The sequence below is a fragment of the Acomys minous genome (assembly GCF_964271855.1).
Source record: "Acomys minous genome assembly, chromosome: 14".
In the NCBI taxonomy this organism is placed as follows: domain Eukaryota; kingdom Metazoa; phylum Chordata; class Mammalia; order Rodentia; family Muridae; genus Acomys; species Acomys minous.
Window position 1 is genome coordinate 33408054 of NC_140496.1, and position 12945 is coordinate 33420998.

General features: G+C 40.7%; 1 protein-coding gene and 1 pseudogene across 2 annotated transcripts in view; one reads left to right on the plus strand and one right to left on the minus strand.

Moving 5' to 3' along the window:
• The window catches only part of LOC311583108 (THO complex subunit 4-like), a 70030-nt pseudogene that overhangs the window by 3006 nt on the left and 54079 nt on the right, over positions 1–12945 (plus strand). The window lies entirely within an intron of this gene.
• Positions 4084–12945, minus strand: part of LOC311583841 (uncharacterized protein) — a 44219-nt gene continuing 35357 nt past the window's right edge. Inside the window, exons 3-4 of the mRNA XM_084757759.1 lie at positions 7139–7199; positions 4084–6049 (exon numbers count right to left, since the gene is read on the minus strand). Of these exons, the coding sequence (XP_084613885.1) occupies positions 4921–6049; positions 7139–7199 (1190 nt within the window). The 3' untranslated portion in view covers positions 4084–4920. The remainder of the gene's footprint in view (positions 6050–7138; positions 7200–12945) is intronic.

Sequence of the window (12945 nt, forward strand, 5' to 3'; positions counted from 1 at the left end):
CCTAAAGGCTTGCTTACCTACAGAGTTTTCCTCTATCATGAATTGGTTCATGTAACAGAGAGCAAGCATGTAGGCTTGAAGCCAGAGAAATCAATCCTTCTCAGTTGGTGGTATCATTTGGGAAGACTTAGGAAATGCTGCCCTGCTGGAGGAAATACATCACTTGGCATACACAACTTTCTCAGTTTCCACTCTCTGCTTCATCCTACAGGTGGAAGGTGTGAGCTCTGAGCTTCCTGCTTGGACCCCCGATATACCACACTTGTTGTATTGCTGCTTTCATAATGATCCCATATCCCATGAACCATAAGCTGAATTAAACTTATAAATTAACCTTACAAGGCAACTTATAAGTTACCTTAGACATTATGTTTTGTCACAGCAACAGAAAAGGCACTAACACACAACATAAAGTTTTACACCTGCATGCATTATTTTAGGTAATTGAAGGGAACTGTGAAAGCTAAGTGAGTTATCTTATTGTTAAATTCACCGGGCGCTGTCCATAGGAGTTTGTAGTCCAAAGATGACAGAGAGGGGCATCATGCTGTTAGAATAGGTTGTTGATGCATGTCCCATTTTTTCTCCAAAATTAATATTCTATGTAATTCAATGGAAGTCTGTACGCTGAAGATCTTACCAAATACTTTCTAGTCATAGACTCCTGACAGTAGGAATCTTTTCAGGTCCTCCAAAAACACTGTGATATGCAAAGGCTTTAACACACTGATTACACACTAAAGGTTTTGTGTTTGTTTCTGCTTTTGGTTTTTCGACACAGGGTTTCTCTGTATAGCTTTGGCTATCGGAGACTCATTTTGTAGTCCAGAGTGGCCTCAAATTCACAATGATCTACCTGATTCTGCCTCCCAAGTGCTGGGATTAAAGGTGTGAGCACACTAAAGACTTTACTATTGTGTACAGAAACCATGATGTGCAAAATATTATCACACCGACTACAATTATGGGTTTTCTCTGCAGCACGGCCTCTTCTCAATATTGCCAAGACTACTGCTACATGCAAAGACTTTACCACATCGCTTATTCCTATGCACACATCTCCACTACATGTTCTTTCTGCATTAGTAGTAAGGGTGCTGTGAAAAGGCTTTACCATATTGATTACATTTGTAAGGTTTCTCTCCAATGTATGTTCCTTTATTTATTTGCAGACGACAGTGGTTTACAAATGTTGGCAACAAGGAGGGGAAAGCCTGTCTCAAGTATTGCTTTTTTAGCCGGGCGTGGTGGCCCACGTCTTTAATCCCAGCACTCGGGAGGCAGAGGCAGGCGGATTGCTGTGAGTTCAAGGCCAGCCTGGTCCACAAAGCGAGTCCAGGACAGCCAAGGCTACACAGAGAAACCCTGTCTCACAAAAACCAAAGAAAAAAGTATTGCTTTTTTGTTGTCAGCCTATGTCTTTCCTAGTGTTACTATTGCTGCAAAGAAACATGACCAAAAGGCAAGTTGTAAGAAAAGTTTATTCAAGTACACTTCCAGATTGTATTCTATCACTGGGCAAGCAGGCATGGAAGTCAAGCAGGGCTGGAAACTGGAGGCAGGAGCTGATGTAGAGGACATGGAGGAAAGCTGCTTAGTGTCTTGCTCTCCTTGGTTTGCTCAGTCAGCCTTCTTTGAGAAGCCAGGACCACCAGCCCAAAGGGGGCAACACCCACAATGGACCTTCCTCCATGGATCATTAACAGAGAAAATGTCTTACAGCTGGATCTCATGGAGGCATTTTCTCAGCTGAGGTTCTCCACGCCTGATGACTCTAGCTTGTGACAAGTTGAAACAGAAAACCAACCAACACAGCCTCCATTTAATCCTAGGTTGAAATGAAGCTCAAGTTCCCAGATCCTAGTAGAGCTGTGGACTTCACAATAGCTGACCAGATTCCATTAGTCATCTTTGTGCCTCAGTGCGGTACAAAGCGGCTCTGTTGAGGATAGGTCCTTGGGATTGGCAGGTCTTGAAGCATTGGTGAACAGAGATCGGCAAGTGACAAACAGAGCAACTCAAAATTGAGTGTATTATGCAGCTAAGTAGTCTTAGTTGTTAAACATACATCTCAAAAGCAGGGAGGCTTGTGGTTACCTTTTCCCACAGAGCAGATTCAAGGAAGTCAGTGAGCAATCAGGCACACACAGTTCAGGTGCAGAATGCAAAGTTGTTGTGTTGTCATCTTTTGAACTACATCTTTGAATGAAACAATACAAGGTACAGAACACACAGCAAAGACATCATCTCTTCTAAGTTACTGGCTTGGGATCAATATGTATGTGTTCCCTTTGTCCAGGGTCAACGTTCTACGCCTAACAAAACCTGCGCCTAGCACCTGTGTGCCAAGACAGTTTTTTTCTTTTCTTTAGTTCCATTATCTCACATCTGAGCATCATGATTTGGAATTTTTGAAATACACTTTCTTTGTAAGCCATAATATAACTTACTAACTAATGATTAATTTCTACTTACGCCTCTTTCAATAAGAGGAGGTGAAGCAGACCTACTCTGGACCTGGGCAGCACCTGGCTGCAATCCCGAGTCAGAGTCTGGTCGTCTCAAAGTAAAGCTCCTGATAAAATGTCCAGATTTGGGAGTGCAGTAGAGGTAATAAGAAAGAACAGATGCCAGCACAATGAGGGAAAAGAACTTCAGGTTTTCTCCTGGCAGAAACATAAGCGCCAGTCCAGGACTCTCTCACCTTTTGAGGGGTCGTGGCCTCAGGCCTGTGTAGTATTTGTAATACAGACTCCACTGGAGGGAGGAGTAATGACTCCTCCTAACCACAGCTTCTCTTACTCATCTTTTATTCCTCAAAACATAATGCCTCTTGTTAATCACACACACACACACACACACACACACACACACTAAATAAATAAAAATGAAAAAAAACCAAATGGGTATGATTGTTTAGAGTGTAAACCCTACATTTGGTTTCAGTTGACATAGATCACCTGCATAAGGAAAGGCCCTATCCCTAAATCCTGATGGGTGGCAAAATGTAGCTGTAACTTGCCTCAGATGATTATGGTTTTCAAGTTTAAAAGCTCTCTAACATTCTGGCTCTGGGGAAGAGGTCTGTGTGTTGTAGTTCAGCTCCCATGTATGTTCAGTGGCTCTGATCAATCAGTAGTGCCTTGATTACTATACACTCTTGTGTGTTTCATTGACTTGGGGGTGTGAGCTGTGTTGGATCTCAGTAGACCCCATAACACAAAGGCCTTACCTCATTCTTTCCATTCACAGAACTTCTCTCCAGTACAACTTCCTTCATGATGATGAGCACTATAGAAATGTACAGCGGCATCACCATGTAAATAGTCTCATTAGGTTGTTCTTCCTTATGAATTCTTTCATGATGGAATGTACAAAAGCTTCATCATATTCACTGCACTCATCATGTTTCTCTCCTGTATGAATTCCTTCATGGTTTTGAAGATGCCTGCGACATGCAAAGGCTTTACCACATTGCTTACATTCATAGGGTTTCTCTCCAGTGTGTGTTCTTTTATGTATTGAGAGACTACTGTGACATGCAAAGGGTTTACCGCATTGATAGGCGTTTTCTCCAGTATGTATTCTTTTCTGCCTTTGAAAATGACAGTGATATGCACACTTTCTACCACATTGGATATTTTCATTGGGTTTCTCTCTGGTATGAGTTATTTTATGTATTTGGAGACTATTTTTTTTTACTACACAGAACCTGAATTTGAAACTAAGTTAAACATATAAATGGACATTAAAGCTAATGGCAAAGCATTTTGGGAGCTTAAGGCAAGATTTCATCTAAATGAATTTAGAAAAGTGCTGAAAAGATGTAATTTCAAATATAGATTATGCAGAAATATAAAATGCATCAATAACTTAATGTAGTTTTCAAAGCCTACACTACTGGGGAAAAGAGGCTTATGATCTTAATGCCTGCATTAAGACTGGCAGAAGCCATGCAGAGTTAATGATGAACTCACTATTTACAGAAGGATGGCAAAAAACATTTACACCATGTGATCATGCTGATTGCCGGACTGAAAACTCTTGGCTAGAAGCAACAGAGAAAATGTACCAACATGTTACTTTAGAAAATAAAGGGTCATTTTAATAAAGTAATTCTGCCGGAGGAAATGAGGCCCTGAGTGTAAGCATGTGCGCTCTACAAACCCAAATCCCAACCAATCCATTCATAGTACTAAATATACAAGGTCAGCATGGTCGTTTTAACACATTAATCTTTTTTTTTTTTTTTTTGGTTTTTTGAGACAGGGTTTTTCTGTGTAGCCTTGGCTGTCCTGGACTCACTCTGTAGACCAGCACATTATTCTTTATAATAGTTCAAACACAATCCTTACCATGCACAACTTCAAATAAAACAAATATTTTTATTTTGAGACACAGGGTATTTGTTTATGAATTATAAGACCTATATACAATGAAAAACATACCTACACAATCAACTATCTTAATATGCTTCTTAAATGCAGTGACATTCTTCAGACTTTTTTGTATTGACCACATCAGTTTTCAAAATGTATTTGGAAACTGTTATGATGTCCAAAGTCTTTACGATATTGGATATGTTCAAAGGATTTCCCTCCAGTGTGTGTTCTCTCATGCCTTTGAAGATCACTGTGACATAAAAAGGCTTTAGCACATTGCTTACATACATAGGGTTTCTCTCCAGTGTGTGTTCTTCCATGACACTGAAGATCAAGGTGCTGTACAAAGGCTTTACCACATTGTTTACATCATAGGGTTTTCTTCCGGTGTGTGTTCTTTCATGATTTTGAAGATAACTGTACTGTGCAAAGGCTTTATAGCACATTGCCTACATTCATAAGGTTTCTCTTTAGGGTGTGTTCTTATGTAACTTCATTGATAACGGTGCTGTGCAAAGGCTTTACCACATTGCTTATATTAATACGGTTTCTCTCCACTGTGTGTTCTTTTATGTATTTGGAGGTTACCATGATGTGCAAAGGCTTTACCACATTGCTTACATTCATAGGGTTTCTCTCCACTGTGTGTTCTTTTATGTATTTGGAGATTACTGTAATGTGCAAAGGCTTTACCACATTGCTTACATTCATAGGGTTTCTCTCCAGTATGTGTTCTTTCATGATTTTTAAGATGACTGTTTTTCACAAAGGCTTTACTACATTGCTTACATTTATAGGGTTTCTCTCCAGTATGTGTTCTTTCATGACTTTGAAGATATCTGTCCTGTGCAAAGGCTTTACCACATTGCTTACATTCATAGGGTTTCTCTCCAGTATGTGTTCTTTCATGAATTTGAAGATGACTACGCTGTGCAAAGGCTTTACCACATTGCTTACATTCATAGAGTTTCTCTCCAGTATGTGTTCTTTCATGATTTTGAAGATAACTGTACTGTACAAAGGCTTTACCACATTGCTTACATTCATAGGGTTTCTCCCCACTGTGTGTTCTTTCATGTGTTTGGAGATTACTGTAATATGCAAAGGCTTTACCACATTGCTTACATTCATAGGGTTTCTCTCCAGTGTGTGTTCTTTCATGAGTTTGAAGACTACTGTGATGTGCAAAGGCTTTACCACATTGCTTACATTCATAGGGTTTCTCTCCAGTATGTATTCTTTTATGACTTTGAAGATATCTGTGCTGTGCAAAGGCTTTACCACACTTCTTACATTTATAGGGTTTCTCTCCAGTATGTGTTCTTTCGTGACTTTGAAGATGACTGTGCTGTGCAAAGGTTTTACCACATTGCTTACATTCATAGGGTTTCTCTCCACTGTGTGTTTTTTTATGTGTTTGAAGATTACTGTGCTGTGTAAAGGCTTTACCACATTGCTTACATTCATAGGGTTTCTCTCCAGTGTGTGTTCTTTTATGCCTTTGGAGATTATCTTGACGTGTAAAGGATTTACCACACTGGGTACATTCATAGAGTTTCTCTCCAGCATCAACTCTTTCAAGTCTTTCAGGATGACGGTGATATGCAAAGGCTTTATCACATATAGGATATTCGAAGGGTTTTTCTCTTGTTTGATTTATCTCCTTCCTGCAAAGATAATTGACACATGTGAAAATTTATCACTTTTAGTACACTTATGAATCATTTTATCTTTTTGAATTAATTTTACAATTTGGTCTAATGATAGAAAAGAATCAGATCTTCTCACTTTGTTTCCATTTATGGTGCTCCCGTTCTTTGGGGGTTGTTTTGAGACTTTGAAGACCGCTGTGATGTTCAGAGCATTTATTACATGGTTTACATTTGTAGCATCCTTTTTCTATAGGTTTTCATGTACTTAAAGAAAACAAGAACTCAGAGATTTACTACATTGATTCCATTCATAAAATTCCCTTTGATTTACAACATTGATTCCATTCATAAAATTCATTGGATGGTTCCAATGAAGTTGGAAAACCAGTGAACTGAAAACTTGTATCACATTCAGAAAGTCTACTCAAAAGTGGGGACTACAACATAGTTTCTGTTTGTTCTGGGACACAGAGGTATGGTGCTTCCTTTAATACCGCTTTGCTCACATGTCCTGTATCCATTGTGACATAAGATATAGCTATTAAAAGAAGAATAACAAGTGAAAAGGCTCCATATTGCAGTCACACACTTAGATGCTTGTTCCTCATAGACAGGTGGTGTAAGGATTAAGGTTTCTCCACAATCACGTTCTTGACTCTCACAAACTGTCCCCTCACTAAACTGCTTTACTATGGACTATGTGCTTATTAGAAAGTGTTGAACATATACTTATCACTTATCCCATAGGTATACCTTCTGTGCACATTGAGATACATGCTACACATATAACACGCTATGACACTAAGGGAGCCAGCTGTGGTGGCACACACCTTTAATCCCAGCACTTGGGAGGCAGAGGCAGGCAGAGTGCTGTGAATTCCAGGCTAGCTTGGTCTACAAAGTGAGTCTAGGATAGTCAAAGTTACACAAAGGAACCCTGTCTTGAAACACCAAAAAAAAAAAAAAAAAGACCTTCATGGACATGGTTTTGTGAGAATGTATTTGTCCCCAATACACATAAAGGAGTGCTTTCCTTTAAAATATGCAGGACATGCTACATTTTCTTGGGATGCATATTCATATCAGCTTACACATGAGAATTACCTTTCATATCTTCTTGATCTTTGACACTGTTCTTCAATAGTGTGGTCTCTCCAATTGTAACCTAAAACACAGTACCAGAAAATATATGATATATCTTTGGAAATTAGGTCAAACTTATGATACTCCCTTCAATGAATCTGACAGCCATGCCTGACTTAATCACCTCATCCCTCCTCATTTTCAATTCAAATTACAAAACAGCATCAATAGCAAAGAAACAGTTGCCCTGGATTTTAAAAATTGAAAACAAAAATTTTGTCACAGTCTTACCTACAGTGGTGAGATTCCAATAGGTCTCCAGCATCACATCTTTGTAGAGATTCTTTTGGGAAGGATCCAGCAAAGCCCACTCTTCCCGAGTGAAGTTCACATGCACATCATCCAAGTTCACTGCACCCTAAAATATCCAATACATGTGTACAACAGGAAGCATGATAGTGACCACACTGGAAGTGTATAATTCTCTGACAGAGAATTCATATAATTCGGGGCTTCTTCCACATATTTCCTGACACAGAAGTTCTAATGTACTCAGCAGGTCACGTTAGGTGACTTATGTCACCTAGGAAAGTGAGTAAGATTCTCCTCTATTATTTCTGAACTCTTTGAATAGGATATAGCCTTTCAAGAGAAATGAAAATTAACAGATAAGGAAACAGAGAGAGAGAAAAGAGAGAGAGAGAGAAAGAAAGAAAGGTAAGAAACATCAACAGTACTGAGCCCTCATCACAGAAACCGTATGAACTGTTCCTAAAGACTAAAAACAAAACAAAACAAAAGAAAAAAGGACAAGCTAGTTGTACTGGCTCATCCCTTTAATAAGAGTACTCAGGAGGCAGAGGCAGGTTCATCTCATTGAGTTGGATGACAGACTGGTCTATGCCATGAGTTCAGGGACACACAGAGGTAGTTATTAAGACCTGACTCCTACAAAAATCAAGGAATGAAACAGAAAGACCACAGAGGACTTTACTGAAGTTCCTACAAAGAATTACACACTCACTCTAGTTCTGTATTCATCTTAAAGATTCCTGAAGTGCCCAGCTTAAACTGTAGCACTGATAGGATCGTACTAACAGCAAATGCATGTTACACATGAACAGATTTTTGGGAACCAGGCAAAGAAACTAATTCTCAGTACTCTCATTTTGTTTTCAGACTCTTACCATAAGGTTGAGGGGCCTAGAGCATCTCCATGCTGCCCCCATTCTGTTGGAAACCCCCTACTATAAATTCTTCCTAGTTTCAAGAATAAATGTTTCTTGGCCCAAACACTTAAGATAAAAATTGCTGCGTTGTGAATACAGCCTTCAAGAGAAATCTCACCTCCCTTCCCATGTGTTCCCTCCCTACTATAGCTTCTGCCTACATCCTGACCAAGCCTGGTACTCAAGGCCAACTTCTCCATCTTGTTGGCAGGGCCAATCAGGTTCATGTTCCCAGGTCCAGTAGCCACTCCTATCCTCATTGATGTAAACTTCCTGGCTCAACCCCTGAATCAAAATATGATTGGACAATGTTCTGGTTCCCCTTCCTCCACATTTTCCCCCCTTCCTTTAAACATATTGTACAGTCTGTGTTCAAGGATGCAGTTCAGATCCCATTGTGGCCGCATCCCTGTGCTCAGAAAATAAAGGTTTCATTTTCAGTTGTTCTACCTATAGTGAGTTTTCTTTGCCTCCACCTCAAACCAACATGATAAAATATTAGCAATATAAATGTTGGTTTCCTTTTTGTTTCCCTTTTTTGTTCCGAGACAGGTATTTCCTGTGTAGCCTTCACTGTTCTGTTCTTCCTTCTTTAGACCAGGCTGGCCTCAAACACACAGCAATCCACCTGCCTCTGCATCCTTGAGAGTGGGATTAAAGGTGTGTTCCACCACACCTGGGTGCAAGGGTTGGTATTAAATGAGTAACAGGGGCAGGAGAGATGTCTCAGCAGTTCAGAGATCTTGATGATCTTGCAAATAATCAGATTCAATGGCCAGTACTTACATGGCTGCTCACAACTCCCCATTATTCCAAGTTCACGAGTTCTGAGGCCATCTACCGACTACTGTGAAGTCCCGGCACACATGGGGTGCACTGTAAACATGTTTTTGTTTTGATCCCAAGCGTGGAATGTGAAACTGTCTTGTGTGAGGGTGTTTGGTGTTTGTCTATTAGAAAAAGAACTGCCTCATGTGGGGAAATGTTCTTTGCCAGTTGAAGAACATCCTCCATGGACTATGGGAGAGTAAATATAGTCCAAATATGAAAGATCAATCCCTTTTGCATACCTTTATATTGCCTGGCTGCTCAGAGTTGCTCCTGCTTTGAGATGCTCGTAGACAGATACAGTCCTTAGAACCCTTCCAGGCTTCCGCTGTTGCCATTGCACTCACGTTTGCTGAATGTTGGGTTTGCTGATGAAGGGATCAGCTTGAATCCTGATAGCTAAGAGTGGAACCTCCCTCCAAGGAACTGAGTGAAAGAAGGTGACCTCCATAGTCCCTATCAGCACTTTTCTCCCTAATGTGAGTTGCTGCGTTGAAAGGGTGATAGAAGCATTAATGAGCCCCAAATAATGTAGGCTTTTAAAAAATTTTTTGTTTATTATTATGAATACAGTGTTCTGCCTTCATGTACACTTGCAGGACAGAAGAGGGCATTACCTCACATTACAGATGATTTTGAGCCACCATGTGGTTGCTGGAAATTGAACACGGGAAGTTTGGAAGAGCAGGTGGTGCTCTTAACCACTGAGCCATCCCTCCAGCCCTAAAGCAGGCTTTAAAAAGATCAAAGCCTGCATTGCATAATCATGCTCATAGGCAAAGACTCATATTCATCAAAAAATTTCAAGACAAACACAACATGTAGGAAGAATGCCACACCCCTGCAATCTAACAACTCAGAAGGCTCAGGGAGTATTAATGTCATGAACACATGCCATCCTGAGAAAGAGAATATATAGTCTCTGCCAAATTTCAATATACAACATGTGGATGAAGGTCAGCACAACAGCATATGCTTGACAATTACAAGAACCTATATTCCAGGCACATCAGCCACTAATATGACATGAAAAGAAACCAAAAGCCAGCAAAGTTAGCCTACATCTAATCCCAGCACCCTGGAGAGAGTCAGGTGGACCTCTAAGCTGGAGGCCTGCCTGGTCTACGTATATAGAAACTTTGACTTCAAAAACAACAACAACAAAACTAACATTAGAACAACTTTGGCTAGCAAATTAGCTTAGCACTGAACAGCAATTGTATCTACTGTATTTTATGTCATTTAGGAACAGTCTACAATGGTGAGGGCTTGAGAAGGAAACTGATGAGTTTCAACCACAACACAGTAGACAGGAAGACAGGAAGTGGGTTGAGTCCACAGACACTGAAGTCACATCCCCAATAAGGAACCTAGAGAGGGTCCGACTACAAAAACTTCCATAAGCTCCTCCCATAACCCACAAATCACAAACAAGTGTGCAAAGACATCATGCTTTCTGGGACTGTTTGTGATTTTATTCCATCTGACTCTTGTCACCTTGGGCTCATGGTCATCCCATGATGAAAATGCATTTAGTCAACTTCAATGATCCAAATAGTCTGCAACAGCCTGCATACTGTTCAAATGTCCAAATTCTCTTCTGACTCTCTAGACAATCTCTTGATGGCCACATCTTGTCAATTCAGAAAACAAGCTACAACTTTCTAATCTTCACTGGCATAGGATAGCCCTTCCCATTCCAAAGAGAGGAATGTGTGCTGAGTGAGGGAAGATAGGACCAAGGCGAGAAACCATGATAGAAGGCAAAGAACAAATCCTCTAGCTCTGTCTCTGATACATGTATCTTCAGTCTAAAAGGGTTTAGATGTCCCTATCCCTGAAACTTGTCATACATCTCTCTGATTGGTTACTTCCACTCCCTACATGCCTCTTTCCATGGCTGACTTCTCATAGCTCAGTTAACTCAACATCTTGTGGTCTCCAAATACAACCCAGGCTTCTTTATCCTTCTGCCTTCAGGCAATGAACTCTCTCAGTCTCCTCACTGGGGCTATGACTCTGGAAATAGACAGCGGGAATAGTGCTGAACTGAAACCACAGGGGAAGAAGCCTCTTCCTTCCAGGAACAGTATAGCATGGGTGGGTGGTCCTGTCAATTGGGCTTCTATCTTGGAATGGCTCATACCTTGCTTTGCCCACCTGAAGCAGATTTTGTAGGAAGTTCCTACCTGGGACTAGAAATAACTTGGCCTACCCTTCCCTTAATTCAATACTTAAAAGGATTAAGTGTCACCCTTAGGGCATCTTCTTAAGCTTCCAATCCAGAGAAGGGGCCTGCCCTGGAATGGTGACCACCTCCTTGAAAGTTCCTGCCTCGGTCTCAGCATTGGACTGCATCTGATACTACCTACTGCTCTGCTTTCCCTACAAACCACAGACATGTGTTTATTTCTACACTATTTCTTACTTTTTACATTGTGGTGCTTAATGAGCCACTCGTAAAAATCATCCAAAGAGTCAATAGTCCATTTCGGAGTTCTGTAACCTACAACAAAAATCAATCAATTTTCAAGCAATGAGTAGCATGACCCGATATTTATGTTTTTAAACAATACACAGGAAAGTTTAATCATACATTTCCCCAGGCTACTGCCAATGTGTTTTCAAGATGCTCATAGCATCATCATTCCTTTAGCTAAATATGATTGAAAGAAAAAGTTGACCTACTTCCAGTCTCAGACCAACAGCTATGCTATGCAAGCCTAGGCTAACTGCCAAGGGGGCCTCTGTCATAAAATATCTGTAAAACTCGATGATCCAAGCTCCCTTCTAAGGCTCTCAAAGCATATCTAACAAATGTTTCTACAAGTAACAGTACCTAGCCAGGTACTGTTGTGTCAAGGTCCTAACTTTCTCTCCTACAGTTTCTGCTTGGGTGCTCACAGTCAGAGCAAAAAACTCTATTTTCTTAAGACTTTAGCAAGATGCCATTTCAATATTCTCTGTGGGAAAAAGTTTTGCATGTATGAAATTTCTAAGGGCCGAGAAATAAAGAGAAAAAACACTTTTAGGAGAAATAGCAGATTTCTAAACAGTTTTACACTTGGACCACACATAATATTTAGGGACAGTAGTGATCAGCCAGAGATCTTTGGAACTTGGTCAATCAAAGACTCATGCTGGAGAGATGGCTCAGAGCTTAAGAGCACAGTCTGTGCTTTCAAAGGTCCTGAGTTCAATTCCCAGCAACCACATGGCTGCTCACAACCATCTACAATGACATCTTGTGCCCTCTTGTGGCAGGCAGGTGCACTTGTGAAGAGAATATGTATAAATAAATAAATAAATAAATATTTGCCGGGCGGGGTGGTGTATGCCTTTAATCCCAGCACTTGGTAGGCAGAGGCAGGCAGATTGCAGTGAGTTCGAGGCCAGCCTGGTCTACAAGGCGAGTCCAGGACAGCCAAGGCTACACAGAGAAACACTGTCTCAAAAATTAAAAATAATTAAAAAAATCAAAGCCTCCACAGTTGTTCTAGATGTCTGGATATCATGTTGGATTGTCAGAGGCCTCTGGAATTTTGCCAAGAAAAACCTTTATGACCTGTCCTCCTGTCTGTGACACCCAGCTGCATATACAGCTGCCCCTGGCCACAAGCTGGCCAGGACCAATCAAAGGTCAGTTGGAACTGCTTTGTCGCCGGGTGTGGTGGCGCACACCTTTAATCCCAGCACTCGGGAAGCAGAGGTAGGCAGATCGCTGTGAGTTCGAGGCCAGCCTGGTCTACAAAGTGAGTCCAGGATGGCCAA